The sequence below is a fragment of the Astatotilapia calliptera genome, chromosome 4 (genome assembly GCF_900246225.1).
Source record: "Astatotilapia calliptera chromosome 4, fAstCal1.2, whole genome shotgun sequence".
NCBI classification, from domain to species: domain Eukaryota; kingdom Metazoa; phylum Chordata; class Actinopteri; order Cichliformes; family Cichlidae; genus Astatotilapia; species Astatotilapia calliptera.
Genome location: NC_039305.1, coordinates 22,862,125 through 22,885,472, shown reverse-complemented (window position 1 = coordinate 22,885,472; position 23,348 = coordinate 22,862,125). Strand labels below are relative to the sequence as shown.

The following is a 23,348-nucleotide window of genomic DNA, read 5'->3' as shown; positions in this document are numbered from 1 at the left end:
CTGCAGGAGCCCCTCAAGCATTAATAGAGGTTCCTCCAGTAACCTTTTTATTTTTCCTAAATTGAGCTATTAAAGGTTCCGTAAGAAAACTACAAGGTGAACAAGGTTCTTTGAATAACCCCAAGATCCTTGAGATTATCCGAATTCTGAGGGAGTGCTGCGCTTAATGAGTCAAACATTCATCTTTTTTTTATACCATAACACAGGTGTAGCGAGGTGAAGAAAACAAGGTGTATGTTGTGAAGCTAAAGCTAAAGCAAGGAGTGTGATATCCTTCTGCAGCATAACCTTATGATTTCTGCCATTGTTTGTATTCTGCACTGCAGCCACTGTCGCTGACTGGTGTCCTAAAAAAATAAAAAGTAATTACTGATACTCAACTTTGCAGGTGATGCAGTACTGTTTATTGATACCACACGATTAAATGCATACAAGAGTAACTTTTGTTAATTTATATATTTAATCATAATTGTTATCAGGACTTCAGTAGTGACTCCAACATAAGCATTTCCATTTTTACAGTGATGTAAATGTACAGGAACTTTCAAATCAATCAAAAAGGAGTCAAGTCAAACACACTTCACATCTCTGTCACACTGACACACACACACACACACACACACACACACACACACAAAGGACAAACACAGTGGTCTTTGATTCAAGATAACTTTTTCCACATGTCAATCAGATGATCCAGTCCTTCCTGTAGACCATCAACCAGCAGGCAAACTTTACCCGAAAAAATGCTCTTATTTGACTTCTTCAGCTTCTGACCATTCTTTTCTGTAAAATAAAGATCCATTTCCTTGGTAAAAGCTTGAAGTAATTTCTCAGATGACGTCCCACCTGGTTGTGCAGCTCTCCCCCCATGAATGTCTGTGTTGCTTTTTCCATCACATAATATGTATAACATCCTCACCGCATCCAGATGAGCGCCTGCACTCTTTAACCTAGCAATGCCGTGCCTTCGCAGCTCCATCACTGTGAAGATAATATAATCTAGACAGCGTTCCAGATCAGCGACACCTTCCATGTAGTCATTTACCAGTTTCTCAACTGCCGTCCTCGTCACCATCTTCTTGCTGACTATAGCGGCGTGAGCGCCCATACCTCCAGCAGATGCAATCATGCCAGCGCCGACAGCTGTCGCAATCAGCGAGGCACCCATGGTCACCGGAGCTAGGACGATCCCCACCACTGCAGCTACCCCTCCCACAGAAGCCGTGGTCCCTCCGGCAATACCCATGTTTTTGTTGTTCTTCTTGATCTTGTTTAGCTTCTCACAGATGGAATGGAAATCTGTGATGATCTTCTGCAGGTCTTCTTTTCGTTTACTCATTAGAAGATTGTAGAGATGCCAAGCCTTTGCAACATTCATGGATCTCTGACTGATTGAGCTTCAAAGAGCAGTGACAGAAGAGACACAAAGTTGTAGCTCATGTAATTAGGTACACAACAGCTTATCTCGCTGACTTCCATCATCACGCTTATGCAGATTTTCATGTTTTTGGTTACCTCATTTCATCCTCTTTGTCACTCTATAGAGTGACAAAGACGAATCAGAGGACACTGAAATGATTGCACAGAAATTAATACAATAAACTGGACATAACAATATAATAATGCTCTGTGTTAGCAAGGATCATTTTTCACAAATCTTTTTCATGTTTTTTACATTAATTACTACTTCTTGGAATAAAAGAAAGAATAAAAATGCCTTTTTTCAAGGCAATTATGAAACAAATTTTTTCCTTACTTATCATTCTGTTGAACCAGGTCAATAGCCCGCTGAGGTCCTGAGGAAAACAGATCATTTTTATATGAAAAACACTCGCTGACGAGGGAAAGATCACATTGTACTAAATCACAGTTAGATAAAAGATCAGGTAGACTTTACAGGAAAACCCTGATCTTTGTCGTGCATTTGTCTGCAAACACCAACTTGTCATTTGTAAAAACAATGAACTGACTTACATCCATGTCCTTTTTACCATAACAGTAACCAAATGTGTATATTATAAAGCGTGCGTGTCGTATAACTGCAGAGCGCGCTGTCTCTCTCACCAACTCATCTGAATCATCCTGAAGGATCTCGAGGTACCGAGGTGTCTCAGAGTGCACTGATCCTCCAGACACTGAATGTGATGATGGTGGGTTCAGTGGAAGCTGTGGTGGTGTGTTCTGTAATGGACATAATATTTTGGTTGTCAGCTTTCCTATAACAGGAATACTCCAGTTCAGGTAAATAAAATAAGCCATTTCCATAGCAGGAAATTGTTATAATCAACTTCAAGATCATTATTATTCCCATGAGTTTCACAGGTGACTCTGCTGTGGAAATTTTCCAGCCGTGAAAGCCGCTTGGCTCTCGCAGTTGTGTTATTGCTAGTCACAGACGTGGTACACAGAGGAGAAATCCAATTCAACTGATTTTTCCTCTTATGTCAGGGTTTATACATTTATGTCACTGATGTTATACAATGGGTCCAGATTAGGGAGATAAGTCTGTGTAGTCCCAAAAAGGTTGATTCTGTTCATCTGGACTTAGCGTGGGAGAAACCTTTCGTTTTTAAGAAGATTTTATATATACTACTAGATATAAAATCCAAGTGCCTTAGTTTTAAAATGACTTGGTGTTCAGGACTGGCAGGCCTTTCAACAGTACAGATCATGAAAGAAAGCCCACTTCTTCAAAGAGGCCGGTTGCCTTGAATGTAAATGCTTGAAAAAGAATTTGTGGCTTATGAAATTCAATAAAAAACTATGACTTTATAGCGTGATGAAGCATAGAGATATTTTTTAAAAGCGATCAGCTGGTAACTCAACGTACAGACTTGAAACTTGGACAAGTTAATCAGTGGACCGTCACCAGCTGTTGTGACAAATTTCAGAAATTTTAACTCACAAAAAAATATGTGAGCTGCTATGGACCTGCATGGTAGAGCAGGAGGGAGTTAATGTAAAAACATATAAACACTGTGTAGCATTAGTTTGTGAAACCCGAGAGAAGTCTGTATCCATATTGCATGACTTTTAATTTGCAGTTTACCCGTGTACTGTAGTTGTTTCCAGTGACGTTCAGTGATTCTTGAGAACGAGCCTGTGAGACAGGAGTTAGATGTGTGGAGCCTGCAGGGGAAGGTGGGGACTGACATTCTGGCTTGTTCTAGTCACACACAAAAAGTTAACATAAGACAAATATTTCATATAATACTATTTTAACTAGAGAGAGTCAGGTCCTATTTATGTCCTCTTATTGTAATACTTATTTAGCTCCAGCTTAGAAAATATTACAATTCACATTCAGATGTCTCAGAGAAGTCTGTCTTTACATTTATGACATGAGGGAAATATCTTGTCGAGCATGGAGCACTTACCTCGTATCTCTGACTCGCTGAAGACTGTGTTTCATAATATTGGGGGGGACTTTGAAAACGATGAGGCCGAGGAGGGGGAGGAGGAGGCTGTTTAATATGCAGATCTGGATTCTGTGGCAAAAAATAAAGTGCAAATTACACATTTATTTAGCATTTAACCAGAAGCAGATCTTTCAACAGATTAATCCTCCAAAGACAAAACCAAATCCAGAAAAGGGAATAAAAACAGATCTAATGGAAATAAAAAAGCATTTTTCAAAAGTAATAAATGGAACAGGTTGGATCAGGAAGTCGTTTCTGGAACCAGTGGCATATTAGGTTTTTTACAGACAAGAAATATTTTTATTACTAATCTTAATGCTTAAAAATAATCCCAAAAATTCCCTTTGTGGGTTGACCTTGATAAAGTGTGCTTGTCAGTGCTCGACACGTAATATAAGTGTGGTGTAAAGTCTTTATTATCTGTCATTCCATCTCTTAATGATGAGCGCATGCTTTTCTGCACTGTTAATCGCTGTGATGGCGTGCATCCAAGGACCAACTCTCATACTCGTAAAGGCGAAGAGTTTCTCCCTGAGATAGTGCTGCTGCTGGGGGATTCCTGGAGATGAGATGAAAAGAAAAGTTTGTTAGTCTGAGAATCAACGACCTACTTCCTCTCAAGTTGTAGTTGCATGATGTGCTTGAGTATGAACAAAAATCTGAGTGTAGTCCAACATTTTACAGAGCTGAGTATTCCTGCTGTTTACTGCTGGGTTGGACCAACATTGCCACAATATTACTAAAACTCTGGTAAAATATTATCTCGACTATAGTTGCAAGCAACAGTGAATAGCCAGGCAGTTTAGCTGGTCAAAGTTGACGTGGCAACTGTAGCCAGTGATCAAGAAACAAAGTTTTGTGGCAAGAGATGTAAACAGTTGCTGAAATATAATCTCATTTCCTGTGTGAGGGTGTCTCCACCTTATTCATTCGAATTTAGTCAAACTGAAACTCGTTTGCTTCAAAAGGGATGTGTTTAAATACAGGTCCAGCTTTGACCAGCTTTGGCTGGTAGCTCAAGATACTGACACGAAACTTGGAGAAATTAATCAGGGGACGGTCACCAACTGTTGTGCTAAATTTCAAAAATGTTCCCATACATTTAATGGGCTGCCGTAGAGCTGCATGGGGGAGCAGGAGGGAGATGAAGAACAGATCTATAAACCGGTGAAAACGCTATGTTTGCTTGTATAGGTTCAGAGAAGCTCAGAGAAGAAGCGTTCTCTGTAGTGCATCACTTTAAGTTTGCGGTTTAGTTTGCTCACTTACGTTTGGTGATTCCTGAGAAAGAGCTGGAAAAACAGGAGTTAGATGTGTGGAGCCTGCAGAGGGAGGCCTGGATTGATGATCTGATGTGTTCTTTAAAAAAAAAGAAAGAAAGAAAGAAAGAAAGAAAATGAAAATGCATAATACTATTTGATTCAACAAAGATTCAGGTTCCATGCATGTATTTTTGTTCTAATAACAATTTAACGCCAGCTTAGAAAATAATATATTGCACATTCAGATGTTGAAGAGAAGTCTGACTCTACGTTTATGACCTGAGGGAAATATCTTGATGACGATGGAGCCCTTACCTCGTATCTTTGACTCGCTGATGAACTCATCTGGCCATAACTGCTGTGGGAAGCTGGAAAACGATGAGGCTGAGGAGGGGGAGGAGGAGCCTGTTCAATGTGTAGATCTGGAGTCTGTGGCAGAAAAATAAATTGCAAATTATACATGTAGCATTTACAATAAATTCAAACAATTTTCTGGACTGGCAGGAATATCAAAGTCAGTCAGAGCATTTGAATTAAAAAGATACACTCTCCTGTCAAGAGATTTATTCTAAAAGACACTTCTTCAGCGGAGAGTCAGAGAGTGGAGAAACACACGCTGCAGTTTTTACTTGCAAGGGCGGTCAGAGAGCGCTCACATCAGAGTGGGGGCCCTGTGATGTGCGCTCTGTTCTTGCACTTGTCTTTATTTATACACAAGAATAATACAACAGTGAATACATTTGTTCAGTGGAATGTTGATACGTGAGCAGGTGCATATGTGGTTGTGTATGTTAGGTGTATGTGTGTGTGTGATTCTGAAGGACGCGGCCCCTCTTCTTGTTAGGGAGTGAAGATAAAAATGTTCTCTCCACTTCCTGGTAGGGAGTGAAACCGCTTGTTCAGCTCTTATTATCGCTGTGAGAAGAACAAGTCTTGTAGTGAACAACAGTCTAAGTCATCAAAAGGTTATTATGCAGTATTCTATCACATGCAAACTTATATCATTAAAAGCTTATACTGACTACTAAGTACAATTTTCCATTGACATCTCCACAAACTCTAAATGTCATCACAGAATACATCTACAAATAGACAGTGATTATGTGGGAATGCTGTGGAAGAGCATTAGGAAAAACTTTCAGGTTAAAAAATTAAGCTTCCAGTCATTGAGTCAGCTATGGATCATATCAGAGACGTATTGAAGAAGAGGACCTTTGAACAGGATAAACATTCAAAGACATTACCAAATTCACAAAGGGATAGCGAGAAAAGGACTAAATGGAACAAAGGTTTGGCCTGATCAAATGCAGATTGTGTTCTCCATTAGTTATTCCTGTGACTTTCTGGATTCTTGTAACTAGCACAGAATGAATGTAAAAGTTAGGCTTGGCCGTGAGTTTGAAAAGTGAATACAACTCATGGTATCTTAAACTTTCAGTCTTTCTAGGAGCCTGCATGTGGTGACTAATGTGGTTCCAAAAAGGCATGAAAATGTACAGAAATAGATGCTTGCTTGTTCAGTGACCTCATTAAACACCTCCCAGCTGAGTTTTTGGTCTTTACCAGCACTGCATGATATCTATCTTGATCAATTCTGGCGCCAGCTGGAGTAAAATAAAACTAGTGACTGATGTCACAATGGCTACACCTTTTCTTCTATATGGTCTGTGGTTTTAACACTGACCTGTTATATATAATACGTCAGCACAACTCTGAGAAGTCCACATTTAGTTTGTGTTTTTGTCTTATGTTCACGGAGCTTGTCTAACAACCATGAAAAGGCATTAGCTTCCTTGTCACAAAACCCACAAGGACGCATAGTTCCCCAAGTATACTTTCTAAAGATAAAAGTACTTTTCTACCATCACGGGTGAATGAGCATTTGAAGCGCTTTCTGCGATTGCTGTTTTTTCAGCATTTTTTTTAGTATCGGTTGGTGGTTTGGGAGCAGGGCGAGCAGGCTGAGGCCTCTTATAGCCCACAGGGGATCCACTGGAAGTCTGGTCACAAAAAAGAGGAAATGAATCAATACATACTTATTAGTATCTGCTATCTTTATGAGCCAATATGTGATTAAGTGAAAAAAAGAGCTCAACTTACCGCAGTAGGTGCTATGCTTCCAGCCTTATTGGAGGACTCAGCTTTGTTACTGGTGCTATTGGTTTGTTGATATAATTTCAACCTGGGCGCTGGTACAGGCTTGACTTTAATTTCTGGTTGAGCTTCATGTGTGTCATCAGGCTGTCAAAAATAGCAGGCAATTAGCATTTTGTTATCTGCTACTCCAGTGCCAAACAAGCAGGGACGCTGTGTAAAATGCAAATAAATGCAGAATGCAATGATTGAGAAATCTCATAAAGTCAAATTGTTTTCAAACTGTTTAAAACTGTCTAAACAGAGAAATATACCATTTTTAAGAAAAAAATTGCGCCATGTTTTTTACCAGCTCCTCTTCTTCATAAACGTCTGCTAGACTTTTGGGAATGAAACGTTGTCTGACTGTAGGCAGGCAAGTTCACAACCAGGACTCTTCTACTACTAAGTCATGGTACACTATTAGATGCAATGTGTGGCTCAGCATTATCTGCTGAAATGTCATGGAAACTCTGGATGGGAGCATATGTTGCTCTAAAACCTGTGCATCCCGTTCAGCATCGACGCTGTCCTTCTAAACGTGCAGACTGCCAATGCCATAGGCACTAATGCAACCCGTTAGAAATGCAGACTGTTGAACTGAGTGCTGATAACAAGGCGGATGGTTCTGTTCCTCTTCAGTCTGGGGAACACGGCATCCACGTTATCCATAAAGAATTCCAAATTTCTATTCGTCTGACCACAAAAAGGTTTTCCACTTTGCCTCAGAGAAGACAGCAGCATGATAGTTTGCCCTCTTGTGAATAAAATATGGGTTCACAGGATTTGCAAATCATTGCATTCTGTACAAGCAACAGTTTAATTATAAAAATATTGAGCTTAATTAAAGGAAAGCTGAAAGATTTGTTTATTCACATACAAGGCCTAAAATTCCATTTTTTTATACTGCTATAAATGTTCAGAATTCTTCTAGAGAATAGATACAATGTTTAAATTAGAAGTGTGAACACCCAAAAAATAAAGACTCAGCAGTTCATGGACGCAGGAGGTTAATGTGAATCAGTTTTTACCAGTAAAGCGTCCGGGTCTTCGTAGATAGGCTGTTGGATTTCATCTGAGCTGGCTGACTCCATTGTGTCATTTGTCCTTCAGGGACTGGATGACTTTGGGGTTTAAAGTGTGACAGAAATGAAAAAAAAAAAAAAAAACTCATTATTTTTGATAAGGGAAAAAGAATGCCTATTTGTTTAGTTGATTTGTCAGGAAAACACAACTCATAATTAGATGTTACAAGAAATTCTTCTGTTAACCAGGAACTGCTAGGAAGGGATTTTTTTTTACCTTTTTTTTTTTTTAAGTTCAGTTTCTATACATTTTATCTCCTGACAATCTTTCAAAAACCTAACTTAATACCTTCCTTTCCCCAGCTCCACCTCTACAACATATAAGACTACACATGTGCATATGATGTGGCTGTCTATGGATTGGATTTTAGCAGCTATCATGGGCCAGTTATGCACTTATGGCCCTCTCCAGGATTATTGGTTTGTTGATATCTCAGGAAAACACACTTATAAGAACAGCAGTGAACCACTGAAGGCCTTCATTCTAGATTTAGCAAGAATCTTAAAGACACGTGTCAAGATTAGAGATGAAAAAGTTTGTTATGTCATATTTTTAAGGACCTGATGTTCAGCCACACCTGACACTGCCGTTAATAATGGCATTAGACATTATTTTAGATGATTTTCTCTGACTTTATTAGCTCTGTTTCAGGCAAAGCTATTTTCAAGTCCAGTCCAATGCAATCTCTACTTGCAACTGGCCATCTTTACAGACAAATTGCAGCAAACCGCGGCTTTCCTGTAATTATTTAATACTTTTATACTGTCTTCCTCAGCTAGACTATAAATACTTGTTTTGTTTTCTCATGGGTTATAGCAGAAAAGTTGGGTTATGCAGTTAAATGATCAGACTCGTGCAAGGAAAAAACAATACATGCCTAGAATGCAATGACAAGTTAGCTTATGTGTGACTTGCATCGCTGATAAAAACGAATGTGTCTTTCCTAACAGAAGCCTTTACAGGAAGCGTGCGACACCTGCAAACACATCTGCAGTCTGGTTAAAAAGATGTGTGAAATCTTCTTTGAATGAACAATTATGTTCCAAAACATAATTGGAACATGGGATCCAGTTATGTTTTACTATATCTATTATATCTTACACTAAACTGAGTATTTAACTGTATAAGCTGCAGCATATAGGTGATAGCTCTTCAACTCATGCTCAAACTCTTGGTGATGGTGACATTTTCTTTGTAACATTATGTAGCTTTTAGGCCTTTTAATGTTCTATAATATTAATATTTTCTATAGAATATTCTTTTAATTCTATAAAAATAAAATAAATAAACACAAGAAAAGGCCATTCTTACCACCGTGCTCCCGTTTAGAAGGTAACTTTATCTGGTATTCCTTGTATTTTCCTTCATGACTCCAGTGTGTTAAAGGATTTTAACACACTGGATGCTGTACTGGTAGCACCTGTCGCGCCACAGTGCCTGCTCCTCCCACCAGCGTCATGATGGAGGCGCAAATATGTGGGTGGATCCAGTTTCTAGACAGGAACACGAGAAGCTCGAGAAATACCAAGGCTCAGAGAAGAGTGTGAAAAAATGTGGAGGGTGGTAATCGGAGCACTAGGTGCGGTAACTCCCAAACTAGGCGAGTGGCTCCGGCAGATCCCAGGAACAACATCAAAGATCTCTGTCCCGAAGAGCGCAGTCCTAGGAACAGCTAAGATACTACGCAGGACCCTCAAGCTCCCACAACTCTGGTAGAGGACCTGAGATTGAAGGATAGACCGCCCGCCGGGGCGAGAGCTGAATCATATATATATATAAATTCCCTGCTCGCCCCTGTGGGCGGTTTAGCCTTCAAGCTCGGTGGTTTACCTTTTGATGTTGGGAATATTTTCTTGGCACACTTTGAGGCCCACAACACCAACTGAGCATCAGTTAAACTGAACAGCCTGAGTAGTGTGCTGACCATGTCCATCCCTTCTTCAACACAGTGTATCGATCATCTGATGTCTGTTTCCAGCTGAATATCTGTCATGAAGCTCAAATCAAATCATCACAAACTGGTTTCTTGAACATGACAATGAATTCACTATACTTAAATGGCCTCAGCTGTCACTAGATATTAATCCAATAGCACATCTTTGGTTTATAGTGGAATGGGAAATTCACATCACGGACATACAGCTGGTAAATCTGCAGCAACTGTGTGATGCTGTCATGTTAATATAGACCAGAATCTCTGAGGAAGGTTTCCAGCACCTTGTTGAATGCATGAAAAATTAAGTTAACGCAAAAGGGGGTCCAAACTGATACTAGTGAGGTGTACCTAATAAAGTGGTTGGTGTTCTGTGTTTCCCTTTTTATATTGAGTTGTCTCTGGATGAGGTCTCTTTGTCTCCTGCACATTTCCCAGCCTCCCCTGGTTTTTGGACTGTTCACCTTAGGACTCGGGTTTAGATCACAGATTACAGCTACTTCCATTTTGTTATATAATTATCTGTCATATGACGTGCTGTTGGGCACCACACATCATCACATCCCTGCCTATATAAACAGTAGGGATAAGTGTCTAATAATGCTACCCTTTTACTCCAATAATTACATGGATGTTTAATATATTTGAACATACCTAAAACAGTGTATCCAACCAACAATTTCAACTGTGAGGTAACAGTCCTAAGTGAAAACAAGCCAAAAGTGTGCATATTCATATTTGAGTAGGACTTTAAATGGTGAGCTTCTAAAAGCAGCGGTCAGTCATTTGGACACTGTGGAATGACTTTCTAAAAGCAGCAGAAGAAAAAAAATCGAGTCCTCGTGGCTTGGTTACTTCCCTATTTTATCAAAAACCACAGGCTGAATACTACTCGCCATGTCAAGCATTTATAAAAACCAACTATCTTATAAACACCAGTGCCTTTACCAAAGATGAAACTGCAGCAGGAGCCCATGTTTTTGAAACTCAATTGACACACACATCTCTCTAACTCTATTTAGTCAGGTCTGTGTTTGAGGAGCCTCATCAAAAGTAGCCTTTCACCAACAGCCAGTAACAAACTGCATGTTTACAGATTATTCACCGAGCTTTTTGTGGGACGTTTTCCATTATTTTAACACATCTGTGCAATGCGCAGTGAGCAGAGTAGAACTCGTGACCCGTCACACACCTAGTGCGCCTGTTTGTAGCTCTGAGTGACGGCCGCACTCTTCAACCAATGGCAGCTTCCTTTTCATTATTGCCCTCCAACCGCGGAGCCGCAGAGCGGACAAAGCCGAGTGAGAGCGGATGTTATCGAAGTACTTTCACTCAGCTTTAGTGCGTCAGTTGAAGTAGACGGTTCCGCGTTTCTGCGTCCATTAGCCTCGGAAATTAAGTGGACTTTTACTCTGGAGGTCAGAAATGAGTCGACTGCAGATACTTTGTGTGGCCGGGGTGCTGCTGCTAGCACAATGCACCGCCATCCTGAGGTAAATAACATTTATCTGCCAGTAGTGATGTAACTTGCGCGTGCTACTATTGCTATCCGTCCCTCTGACTTTAAATAAGGATTCATGAATGCTCGCGTGCTGTTGTCCTTTCCGGTCTGAGGCAGCACCTGTCGCAGGTGTACTTAAAAATATTATTTACTGCCAGTTTTGTCCACTTGAGAGGCTTCAGTGTGAGAAGGGTTTCCGTGTGGACAGCACCAGGAAGCTGCATCTTTGCGCGCGTGACTCGCGCGCGCATCCTTTAATTAAATCTCGTTTTGTTATGGCAGAGTTCCTCTTTATAAAACAAGGAGCCTGCGCCGCCTGATGAGCGATAATGGGTTGTCCGTGGATGAGCTGCGGGCTTTGGCGAAGAGCACCGGATCACCGGACAGCGCTCCATCCCCACAGCTGCCCGTGGAAAGGCTGACCAACTTCTTGGATGTATGTATCACCTGCAGGACACTTCAGTTAAAAGTTACAAATTAACAGTTCATGCATGAACGTAAATACACCTAATGTTAGTGTGCAGGTCTTATTCAAGGGTCAATCGCATATTTTAACCTGTGAGAGAGAGATTTTAAATTAAGTAAATATTAGACTTAAGCACCTGTGATAACACATGTTTTCCCCCCCTTTCTTCTTTGCTCTGTATTTGAAATAACTTGGGGGATGGAAAAAAAAGTCTGAGATTAATGCTAAGATTAATTTTGTGCTGAGAACTAGTACAGCTGAAAGACAAACTGTTATATTGGCAGTAACTCCTGCACGATCCTGCTTAACTTTGTCGGTACTGCATTGTTTCCTGGTTTTGTCTCCTTAGTCTCAGTACTATGGGATTATAAGTATTGGCACCCCACCACAGAACTTCACTGTGCTGTTTGACACTGGCTCCTCCAACCTGTGGGTCCCCTCCATTCACTGCTCCGTGTTGGATATTGCCTGCTGTGAGTTTGAATATTTATTTATTTGTTATTTTTGAAAAAAGGACTTCAGATTCAAAAGCTTTTAGTAACTTTAATGCCAAAGTTTGATGGGTTCTTTCTCTGCCCTGTGCACCACCTTTCCACAAGATTTTATGAAAATACACTGTGGTTTTTACATAGCACTCAACAGTCAGAGACAGAGTGCTATTGACTTATTGGAACCACATCCTCATTTAGATTTGACAGCATATGTGGTGGATAATGGCAGGGGCCCCTCAGGGGCCTGGGAGCAGCTCACTGGGCAGCTCCCCATGTATGCAGGAGTATGAAGTCCAACAAATCCATGAATTTTAAGTATGATTGATGGTTTTCTCTTATCAGGGTTTCATCACCGCTACAACTCAAAGAAGTCGAGCACATATGTCAAGAATGGCACAGAGTTCTCCATCCAGTATGGCAGGGGCAGCTTGTCTGGCTTCATCAGTGGGGACACTGTCACTGTGAGTTTGAGAAACACTCAGTCACTATCACTAAGCTCTTTGTTTGACTGCATTTCTCAGTTTTGGTGATCACACCATTCCTGGCATTCCTTCGAAGCATTTATTGTGTATTAACCATTCCCTCTTATTCCTTTGGCATGGATTGCAGGTTGCAGGTCTGTCTGTGCCTGGGCAGCAGTTTGGAGAAGCGGTGAAGCAGCCCGGGATCACGTTTGCCCTTGCGCGATTCGATGGGGTGCTGGGCATGGGCTACCCCTCAATATCTGTAGCTGATGTCATGCCGGTGTTTGACACGGCCATGGCTGCCAAGCTACTCCCCCAGAACATTTTCTCTTTCTACATTAGCAGGTTGGTATGCAATTGACAGTTTAGCCTTACACTGCACGCAACTGTGTGGAGAAGTCAGCTGTGAAAATGTGTTTGGTGTTTTTTGCTAACACGATGGCTTCTTTTTACTTTTACCTTCCACCAGAGACCCGACCGCAGAAGTAGGAGGGGAGCTGACGCTGGGAGGGACAGACCCGCAGTACTACACTGGAGACCTGCACTATGTTAATGTGACACGAAAGGCCTACTGGCAGATCGGGATGAACAGGTGAGAAGGAACCTGAGTGGCTTTGTTCTTAAAAGTTGAATAGTCCACATGACACATGACAGACTTTCTGTTCCCTGTTTGTCATGGATACTATCCGTGACGTCAAAGTGAGCGTGCATGCAGGAAAAAAACATTTCAGATTAGATTAGGTTAGATTGTTATTATTTCTGCCTACAGAAATATATGTTTCCATAGTGTGGATCTGAGCACATTAAATGCATTAAGGGTATAGGGAATAGAAGGGTGCAGGTGGGTAGCAACACAGTTTGCAGAGGGGCAGCAGCTGTGCGTAAGTTAAAGCAGTATAAGCAGTGTGACATATGTGAGATTTGCCAGTTGGATGTGTAGGCGGATGAAAGTTGGGTTTAAATGTGTGGTGAACAGCAGATAGTGAACATAAGCTCATGCCCCTTCTTTCTTGGTCCCACCATGCTGGTTCCTTCTTACCGTCCCCACAGAGTTGATGTTGGCAACCAGCTGACTCTTTGCAAAGCCGGTTGCCAGGCTATCGTTGACACAGGGACGTCCCTAATTACGGGTCCTAAGGAGGAAGTCAAGGCACTGCAGAAAGCCATTGGAGCGATCCCCCTGCTCATGGGAGAGGTAAAGATGAGTGTGTAATTACAAGCCACCCACTGCATCTTTCCACCTTGATTTTTAACTTAATTTTGACATACATTTTCTGTCCCCTTCAGGCCTTGATCGAGTGTAATAAGATTCCAACTCTCCCCGTTATCTCTTTCGACATTGGAGGAAAGACGTTCAACTTGACCGGAGAGGATTATGTCGTGAAGGTATTGACTTAAACCAATAAGAAGTGGTGTTTTTAAGTCATAATAAAATCTAATGACAGTTTTTGTAATTATTGCCCAAAAACTGTAAGAAACAATCATCAGTTGTCACATGTCCTTTAGTGGTAGTGAGGTCAAAGATGATGATTGCTGAGGGTAAGGAGTAAAATCTTTCCCCTTGTCTGCAGGAGTCTCAGCTGGGTGTGACTATCTGTCTGTCAGGCTTTATGGCCATGGATATCCCACCTCCTGCAGGACCCCTCTGGATCCTGGGAGATGTATTCATTGGGAAGTACTACACAGTGTTCGACAGGAATGCTGATCGCGTGGGGTTCGCCCCTACCAAGTAGACAATGAAACAGTGTAAGATATACTGCACTTCTCCTTTTTAACAGTAATTTCACTTTAAAAGTCCCGCAATGCAAAATTTCATCGACAGTCTTGCTTTATTTGATTTGCAGAGATATCTGACATTTGCATGCAGAAACGAGGTTTTCATTAATCACCAAATGATTTGCAGTGAGCTAATAGGGACGCTACATTAATGACCACAAATCAAAGGAGTGATGTGAACAAAGGGACTACTACAACCCATTTTTTACACTTCTCTGTTTAAATACTTTTGATTTTTTTTAGCTTTAACATATATTTTATAGAATACTATGCAAACCTGTGCATTTCAATGTCTTTGGATGGTTTAAATTTGTGTGATTTTAAGTGTGCCACACCTTTTGCACACAAAAAGCACAATAATATGAACAAAAGTACTGGGCTACCTACACATTACTCCTGCAGGAGCGGCTGGAAATCCATGCCATTAAGCTCCCAACATACAATTTTGGTGCCCATGTTAACGCCAGCAGAGGTTTGGACCTCTACAGTTACGGAGCCAGGAGAGCAATGGCAACTTTAATGCTGTCAGTGACCCCATCCTATAATTTTATATGGTTTGACTCTTTGTGGCTTGTTTTCTGAGGTATCTAAACATTTCCACTTTGCAATACCGCTTATAACTGATTGTAGAATATTTAGGAGGAAAGAATTCCCCAGGCTGCCTTGTTGCAATGGTAGCCATCCTATTACAGCACCATGCTTTAAGGTGGGGCCCACTGCTGTTGTCCATACAGTGTATATGAGGATTTGTGTAACATGCATTTTTGAATTTGATTACTGACTTTTGACAAAATAAAACTTTAAAATAAATAAATATTTTGTCACTTTTTTTGGGAGACATGTTTATTAGTTGTAACCCATCAGTGTGGAACCACAATATGCTTTAAGTCAAAAACAACAGGGTGCAGAATGTCATTTTCATTTTTAATGTAGTATACAAAGAGCTGCACTGTTCAATGTTCAGCTTGGGGGGGAAAAAAAACAAAACAAAACAAAAAAAAAAAAACAGCTGGGAAAAGTACATAGCATGCAACATGGTTTATGGCTAATATGCACTCCACAAGGTAGAGGTAGTGATCTACTTTGGGTTTTGTTTACAACATTACAAATGTGGCACAGTGACTCCCCTAGTTGTTTATAGCATAAACTAGGTCAGCAAAGGAAGACACTTAATTTGCAGAGAAAGAAGATCTACTGTAGTCATTTTTTTGTCCACACATCCAGATCAAAGCACTTAATGAAGCACAACAAGGAGTACATTACATGTTGAACCTGCATCAGTGCAAATAAATATGAAGCTCTTTTTGGTTACAAATGTACAATAAATACAAAAATATTTATTTCCCCCCCCCCCGTTACTGTTATCATCATCATCATCATCACCATGTAAGTGGTTATTAACTCGACGCATAACGGAACTATAAACGACCCCTCCATTATGTACACAATACAAATAGTGGGATGGGGACTGAGGGGACACTTACTCCATATCACTGCATTTTCTTCACTCTAAGGCTAAAAGTGACAGCAGACAGCGGTCATGTGATTATTTGGATGACATATTTTGAATACTGTTTTTGAGACTACTTGTCAGTGAGGCAGCTATAATAGTTACTCTACCGGTCACCTGACCATGAACTGATAGAATAATTTCACTTTAGAAACCCTGGCTATTACAGCTGCTGTTACATAACTGAAGATCTATGGGTAGATCCCTGTGCATCAGATCATGAGCCAAAACATTAGCACCTGTAATCTAGTCAAATATAGGACGATCTGACAGGCACACAGATCTGTTATGTGTCACAGCGGCAGTACTGATAAACAGTAGTCGTGCTCTTGACCTGCTTGATGTGGACTTGCGCTGCTCTAATCTGTGTCTGGCAACTTACACAACAGACTGGCACCGACAAGTTAATCAGGGTTTATATGCAAGCACACAAAGACAACAGGCTCTACTCTGACTGTGATCTGAGGCTTCAGTTAATACTGAGACTAATACGGTATACCCAAAGGACAAACAAAACCCCCTGCGGGTTAAAACCATGTTTGTTGTTCTTTAACTCTCAAATTGCACGAGGACAACGGCGGAAAAACTGCCAACACAAAAGAACCATCCTGCTACTAAAGACACGGAGGCCCAGATGGAGCAAGTGAATGCAACACATACTGGATATAGTTTAGAGCAATAGCAGGAAATTAAAGCAAAGGCCAAGAGATACAGCGCTTTCAGTCCTCCTGAATGCCTAACGTTGTTCCAAATTTACAGCAGGACACTAGTAATGAGAGAAAATGAACAAAATTAGGATTAAAGCATATCAGACCTGTGGATTAAAGCAGCAAACATGAGTCTGGAGATGAGCAAAAGCAAACAAAGAGCAACTTTGTATTCAATCATCACATGAATCCTCTTTTTTACTTCTCCTTTTGGGGAATTTCATCAACCAGCGACTACCCAGAAATGTCCTCTTTCTATTTATAGTAAACTTTAAATCAGTTACCTTGGTTGAACGGTGTGGAGCAAGACATGGACATACAACTCTGTATTTAAACCTGTTCCATATTAACACATGCAAACAGCAGACGTTCCAAACACACACTTAATGACTGTTTTCACATACCCGAGGTAACGTAAAGCATACAATAAAAAGCAGCCACTGTATTAATGAAGATTCCTCGCAGATGTCATTCAGGATGATTAACGATTTATTAACTTTTGAGTTGGCATACACACACGCAGCATTACACTCTGTTCTTTGAATCAAATCCCAAAAACTGAGTTAGCAATCGGTTCATGTAACCCTGACCTGCATCGGACACGTCTGTATTCCTAAAACACTGGACTTCAAGTGTAACACATTTCAAGTCTTCTGCAGGAACTCAACACTCGACCATAATGGTGCATCCATTCTTAACTTCATTAACACAATGGCCTTAGTGAGAGCCATCAGCACCAAAAAACCACCTCTGTTCTCTGAGATCAAAATAATATTTGGATCACAACGATACGTCTTTAATGTTAACATATCCCCAACATTTGAGTAACTGCTACTGTGTGTACGGGCCTCTGCATGTAGAGGAGGCCATGACTAATCAAGAGAGCATGTGTTGCACAAGAGAGGATTATTCCATGCACATGTTTTTATTCCCTCAACCTCGTCACAGCTCAGCGTTACCATTCAGAGGTGTGGTGGCTGTGCTGCAGTTCTCAGCAGTCCCCCGGGATCAGACAGCGCACAGTAGAGGGTATACCCTAGCTCGTCCACTTCTTGATCAGTCAGCTCACAAAACAAGTTCACTTTAGGGCTAAGGGCACACGGCAGCTTCCCAGCCTCCAAGTGCCCCACTAGCGCTCGTAGCAGCTGAAGGAAGCGGTCGGCCAGCGCTTCCTGAGTCCAGTCACCTTCTTTTTCACTGAGCAACAGGATGGTATTAGTGAGCTGGCTGGAGTTGAGCTTGTGAAGGGCAGGGTTGAGCTTGCACACAGCCTTCGCCACTTTGAGGCAGGTGCAGCGGCAGCCGCCATCCTCCTGATCTAGTGCCCTGAGCCGCGCGGTCTCGGCCACGCGGAAGCTCTGCCGCCACAGGTTTTCGTGGCGCTCTGCAGCAAACCGGTGCGGTTTGGCAATCAGTGAGGTTCCATCCTCCATCACGAGCAAAGGCAAGAAGTCCACATACAGCTTCCTGTCCGTCTCGTACTGTACCTCCAGAGTCAGCGTTTCGGCGGGAACCACAGGACGGATGATATAGTCGAGGACACTCCCTATAGCTGGCCAGTTAATAGAACCTGCAACAAGCTTCTCAAAGACTTCAAGCACTGATTTCGGGGAGAGATAACCTCCGACCATGCATCGGTCCCAATAGCTGCTGCTCCGAGGGAAATATTCCAAATTCTCCCTACGGACAAGCCAGAAACCTGGGACATTCATGATCGTGTCCTCTCCGGGGATGGACGACCACAGATTCTTCTCCAAGACAAGAGGCACCATGAGCTGGGCGTGGTCGGCTGTTACAACCTTGGAGGCAGAACAGGGGAGAAGGGTTTCCAATTAAATGAATGTGTCATTATGAAAAAAACAATCCCAAAAATAAGCGCTCTTACCTGAAGGTCATCGTACAGACTGCCACTGAGGTACATCTCTCTGAGCGGCATGTCAGGCAGTTTGGCATGAAGAAACACTCTGAGCTCAGCGCAGATGTCCAGCGCCGCCCTCCTGGCCATGGCCTGCTCCTCAGCAGGGATGTTGACATTATTTTGGTAAAATTCCCACAGGTGTTCTTGCAAAGACAGACGCATCCGGGCCCGCATCATATCCGACCGGGTGGCATCGCTTCTTCCCACAGCAGCTCGACCCACAGCCCTTCGCAGACAGTCTGGGAAGAAAACAAGTTACAGATGCATTGTTTTAATAAGTGCAGCAGGATTTTGTGAGATTTCCTCATCTGCGCTTTCAGGAGGAAGCGATGGGTAAAAGTGTAATAGGATGGGAGTGGCACGGTTATGTTCCCTAAATATTCTAATATGACAGAACTAAATCTACGAAGACTAACTGAAGGGGCTTCTACAGTTTCTATAACATTACAATTAAAGATTAGTATAAAACAGCTGGGTATCTAAACTTAAACGAGCCAGCACCCACTATAAAGGAAGAGCAAGAATCCTCCAAACAGGCTGTCTGTCAGCAGATTAAACAAAAACATTTAAAAAAAGATGAGAGCTGGCCGATAGTCTACCTCATATATAAGTTATAAATTAAAGGACAATTTGCTTCCCCTCACCTGGTTCAAAAGCATGTGAAGAAGTGGGCAGAGACTGCAGTGACCTGCTAACTGTGGACTTCATGTCATGGTTTAAAACCCTCGGGGACGACCCCATCCAGGCAGGCTCCTCCCAGCTTCTCTTTCCTGTCTGCTCCATCTTTGTGGGGCTGGTGGGAGCACTTATGGCACGATCATACATCTGCACATAAAATTCATTGTATTGGTATTAGTTAGTCCACCCCCGCACCACACACACACACACACTTTTCATGATAGTACTCACTCTTTTGACGGCTAGTGTTGCAATGCCAAGCATGGCTGCCCCTCCCACCCCCAGCACAAGTTTGGCATTTGAAAGCATGAAGTCAATAGCTGTTCCAATCCCATTATCATCCTTCTTTCCTTTTCGGTCTCCGTTCACCCCCGCCATCCTGGCACTGGGAAAAAAAAAAAGAAGACGAAGTGGAGTCAGGATGCCTAGGGTGGGAAGAGCCAAGAAATCAGTGGATAGCTCATCACCATGTGATCTTGTTTACATCACTTCCTACAAACTAAACCATTACAAAGAATGTCTGTTTACTCCTGACGTTTTACGTGTAAACCCACCTGGAAGATGTACCTTCGGACAACCTTTAACCCACCACCTGATGGCCCCTGATCCCCTTCCTCCTACATAAGCCCACCCAGTCGGCTGCTGAGAAAGAACCGGCCCCTTTTAAGGGCCTCCTCCTTATCTTCTGGGACCGTCAGTGCCTGGCAGCGGCGAAACTCGCGAGCCACGGCGCGGCGATAGTAATTCCGGTCTGTGTACTGAAGGTGTCGGCCTGCCCGGAGCAGCGCCCTGTAGAGCTCCAGCACCGCACTGCGAGACCAGCTGCCCATCAGGGATCACACATGGAGAGGAGGGGGATACCCTTGCTCCTGTGCAAAGGGTGAGCACAGGGTAGATGATTAGAGGACTGAAGTGATAGTTAGAAATGGCTTCATCCGTGTAAAAATCCAACCTTTAAAGTGGAAAACCAAACATGCCACACGCTGTAAAAACACAGCTGCAGCGTCAGCTCAGACTGCCACGTTAGCCTCTGTGTAAACCTAACCAAGCAAGTCTGTTTTCTGGCACATGTTATGGGATCGTTTCATCAGCGAAAAGAAAGCGTTGCCGTGTTACATACCGAGGCTCACTAGTCTTTAGAAAATGGCTGGATCAAGTCACATCTCTTTGTAGCACAACACGCTAACTAGCTGCCGAAGCAAGCGCTGACCTTACTTTCAGCCAGCTTTATGGACAAAATATGGTCATTGAAACGTTTGTGCGAGCGAGGATAAACGAGCCACACAAAGACACAACAAAACAAATCTAAGCCACCTACTTCTCAGGAAAAAAGGACCAAAGATAGTTTGTCTTCTGGGGGAAGCAGACCTCTGCTCTAGCCGGGGGTCAGACTCGATAGTGGAAACCGGAAACAAATAGTCTGCTATTCATACAGTATATCCGGGTCAGTTTTTAGTGTTTTTTTACGCTTTTATTTTGAATTAATAACATTGTCCGTCGAATTATATTTTTAAGAAATTGTGCCTTAATTTCAATTCAGTTTTAATTTATTAAAATCACAAAGACACAACATTTATTTATTTTTAATTTATTTATTTAATAATAATAATAATAATAAATTTAATACTATGAATCTATATTGAAATAAGGTTATAGCTGATACCTGTGTAGTACTGAGGTCTTAAAGTTCAAAAAGGTGATGTTTTTCAATTTTGTGTTTTCACTATTTTGCTGTGGTAACAGCAATCTCCAGACAAAGAACTTTTTCTTAAACTTGATTTGGAAAAGGGTTTTATATATATGTCTGTTGTATCTAAACACGGGTAATGTAATGCACTGTACACCGGAGCTAGTCAGTCATTTCTTATCCAAAATGCTGCAGCCACATTACTGACTGGGACAAAAAAAGAGAGCTCACATCACTCCGGTGTTGGAAGGCTTTTTGTACGTTACAGAATCAGGTATAAATTGGCACTATTTGTGTTTCAAGCCTTAAATGGTCTCGCGCCTGCAAATGTGGTGGATATGCATCCCGCATTTAAAGCTTATTTCAAATGGAGCTCATGCATTTGCTATCATTGCACTAAAACTCTGGAATTACCCTCCAGAGAGACCCTGGACAAGCATCAGCTGTGGCTATTTTTAAAAAATCTAAGCCAAAGATATACTTTTTCTTTCATACTTTTCTTTCTTTCATACTAAACTGCTGATTCTGGAATTCTGTCTGGAGGATTGGTTGCTGTTTCATGTTAAAATTGTGAATGCATGCAGCATAATTTTTTGTCCAAGTGTCACTTTTTTCTAATAAATTTTATTGGAAGGATGGATTAAAATTGACAAACAAATAAACATTTAATTAATATTAAAAGATGAAAACTGATGCACTCAATTTTAATGCAATCAAGAAAGAACTTTCTGTAATTTTTCTCTATTGTGGAGAACAGTATGTATATATATATATATATATATATATATATATATATATAAAAAAAAACACCCAGCGCGCCCCTGCGGGCGGTTTATCCTTCAAGCTCGGGTCCTCTACCAGAGGCCTGGGAGCTTGAGGGTCCTGCGCAGTATCTTAGCTGTTCCCAGGACTGCGCTCTTCTGGACAGAGATCTCCGATGTTATTCCCGGGATCTGCTGGAGCCACTCGCCTAGCTTGGGAGTCACCGCACCTAGTGCTCCGATTACCACGGGGACCACCGTTACCTTCACCCTCCACATCCTCTCGAGCTCTTCTCTGAGCCCTTGGTATTTCTCCAGCTTCTCGTGTTCCTTCTTCCTGATATTGCTGTCATTCGGAACCGCTACATCGATCACTACGGCCGTCTTCTTCTGTTTGTCTACCACCACTATGTCCGGTTGGTTAGCCACCACCATTTTGTCCGTCTGTATCTGGAAGTCCCACAGGATCTTAGCTCGGTCATTCTCCACCACCCTTGGGGGCATCTCCCATTTTGACCTCGGGACTTCTAGGTTATACTCGGCACAGATGTTCCTGTACACTATGCCGGCCACTTGGTTATGGCGTTCCATGTATGCCTTGCCTGCTAGCATCTTGCACCCTGCTGTTATGTGCTGGATTGTCTCTGGGGCATCTTTACACAGCCTGCACCTGGGGTCTTGCCTGGTGTGATAGACCCCAGCCTCTATGGATCTTGTACTCAGAGCTTGTTCTTGTGCTGCCATGATTAGTGCCTCTGTGCTGTCTTTCAGTCCAGCTTTGTCCAGCCACTGGTAGGATTTCTGGATATCAGCCACCTCCTCTATCTGCCGGTGGTACATACCGTGCAGGGGCCTGTCCTTCCATGATGGTTCCTCGTCTCCCTCCTCTTTCTTGGGTTTCTGCTGCCTGAGGTATTCACTGAGCACTCGGTCAGTTGGGGCCATCTTCCCAATGTATTCTTGGATGTTCCTTGTCTCATCCTGGACTGTGGTGCTGACACTCACCAGTCCCCGGCCCCCTTCCTTCCGCTTAGCGTACAGCCTCAGGGTGCTGGACTTGGGGTGAAACCCTCCATGCATGGTAAGGAGCTTTCTTGTCTTTATGTCAGTGGCTTCTATCTCCTCCTTTGGCCAGCCTATTACCCCAGCAGGGTACCTGATCACGGGCAGGGCGTACGTGTTGATGGCCCGGATCTTGTTCTTACCATTCAGCTGACTCCTCAGGACTTGCCTGACCCTCTGCAGGTACTTGGTGGTTGCAGCCTTTCTAGCGGCCTCTTCATGGTTCCCATTTGCCTGCGGGATCCCCAGGTACTTGTAACTGTCCTCTATGTCTGCAATGTTGCCTTCTGGTAGTTCAATCCCCTCAGTTCTGACTACCTTCCCTCTCTTTGTTACCATCCGACTACACTTCTCCAGTCCGAACGACATTCCAATGTCATTGCTGTATAACCTGGTAGTGTGGATCAGTGAATCGATGTCTCGTTCACTCTTGGCATACAGCTTGATGTCATCCATGTACAGGAGGTGGCTGACAACTGCTCCGTTCTGTA

The 23,348-nt window shown here is 42.3% G+C and overlaps 3 protein-coding genes across 3 annotated transcripts; 1 reads left to right on the top strand and 2 right to left on the bottom strand.

Moving 5' to 3' along the window:
• Nucleotides 1-463: 463 nt before the first annotated feature.
• Nucleotides 464-9,283, bottom strand: LOC113020052 (extensin-like). The gene is made up of 12 exons (XM_026163719.1): nt 9,215-9,283; nt 7,849-7,941; nt 6,785-6,925; nt 6,547-6,684; nt 5,000-5,113; nt 4,692-4,781; nt 3,931-3,981; nt 3,381-3,491; nt 3,053-3,169; nt 2,068-2,184; nt 1,760-1,799; nt 464-1,400 (listed from the first exon to the last, which is right to left on the bottom strand). The coding sequence occupies exons 2-12, from the start codon at nt 7,909-7,911 to the stop codon at nt 1,378-1,380; spliced, it is 1,005 nt and encodes a 334-aa protein (XP_026019504.1). The 5' UTR covers nt 7,912-7,941; nt 9,215-9,283; the 3' UTR covers nt 464-1,377.
• Nucleotides 9,284-11,123: 1,840 nt separating this feature from the next.
• napsa (napsin A aspartic peptidase) lies at nt 11,124-15,363 on the top strand. Its single transcript, XM_026165543.1, has 9 exons — nt 11,124-11,329; nt 11,620-11,773; nt 12,153-12,276; nt 12,637-12,755; nt 12,904-13,103; nt 13,228-13,350; nt 13,809-13,953; nt 14,046-14,144; nt 14,330-15,363. The coding sequence occupies exons 1-9, from the start codon at nt 11,262-11,264 to the stop codon at nt 14,489-14,491; spliced, it is 1,194 nt and encodes a 397-aa protein (XP_026021328.1). The 5' UTR covers nt 11,124-11,261; the 3' UTR covers nt 14,492-15,363.
• A 74-nt stretch (nt 15,364-15,437) lies between these two features.
• Nucleotides 15,438-20,776, bottom strand: mief1 (mitochondrial elongation factor 1). Its single transcript, XM_026165542.1, has 6 exons — nt 20,666-20,776; nt 19,902-20,216; nt 19,579-19,732; nt 19,314-19,494; nt 18,637-18,908; nt 15,438-18,550 (listed from the first exon to the last, which is right to left on the bottom strand). Exons 3-6 carry the CDS (start codon nt 19,723-19,725, stop codon nt 17,714-17,716), a joined length of 1,437 nt encoding a protein of 478 aa, XP_026021327.1. The 5' UTR covers nt 19,726-19,732; nt 19,902-20,216; nt 20,666-20,776; the 3' UTR covers nt 15,438-17,713.
• Between the last annotated feature and the right edge of the window lie 2,572 nt (nt 20,777-23,348).

Excerpts from the sequence above, each read along its gene's own strand:
- mief1 (XM_026165542.1), bottom strand. The coding sequence starts at position 19,725 with ATGGCGGGGGTGAACGGAGACCGAAAAGGAAAGAAGGATGATAATGGG. Across the intron at positions 19,495-19,578 it reads CAACACTAGCCGTCAAAAGA|ATGTATGATCGTGCCATAAG; the intron begins GTGAGTACTATC and ends TTTTATGTGCAG. Across the intron at positions 18,909-19,313 it reads TTCACATGCTTTTGAACCAG|ACTGTCTGCGAAGGGCTGTG; the intron begins GTGAGGGGAAGC and ends TTTTCTTCCCAG.
- LOC113020052 (XM_026163719.1), bottom strand. The coding sequence starts at position 7,911 with ATGGAGTCAGCCAGCTCAGATGAAATCCAACAGCCTATCTACGAAGAC. Across the intron at positions 3,492-3,930 it reads GAAACTCTTCGCCTTTACGA|AATCCAGATCTGCATATTAA; the intron begins GTATGAGAGTTG and ends TTTTTGCCACAG. Across the intron at positions 1,800-2,067 it reads AGGATGATTCAGATGAGTTG|GACCTCAGCGGGCTATTGAC; the intron begins GTGAGAGAGACA and ends TGTTTTCCTCAG.
- napsa (XM_026165543.1), top strand. The coding sequence starts at position 11,262 with ATGAGTCGACTGCAGATACTTTGTGTGGCCGGGGTGCTGCTGCTAGCA. Across the intron at positions 12,756-12,903 it reads TCAGTGGGGACACTGTCACT|GTTGCAGGTCTGTCTGTGCC; the intron begins GTGAGTTTGAGA and ends CATGGATTGCAG. Across the intron at positions 13,104-13,227 it reads TTCTCTTTCTACATTAGCAG|AGACCCGACCGCAGAAGTAG; the intron begins GTTGGTATGCAA and ends ACCTTCCACCAG.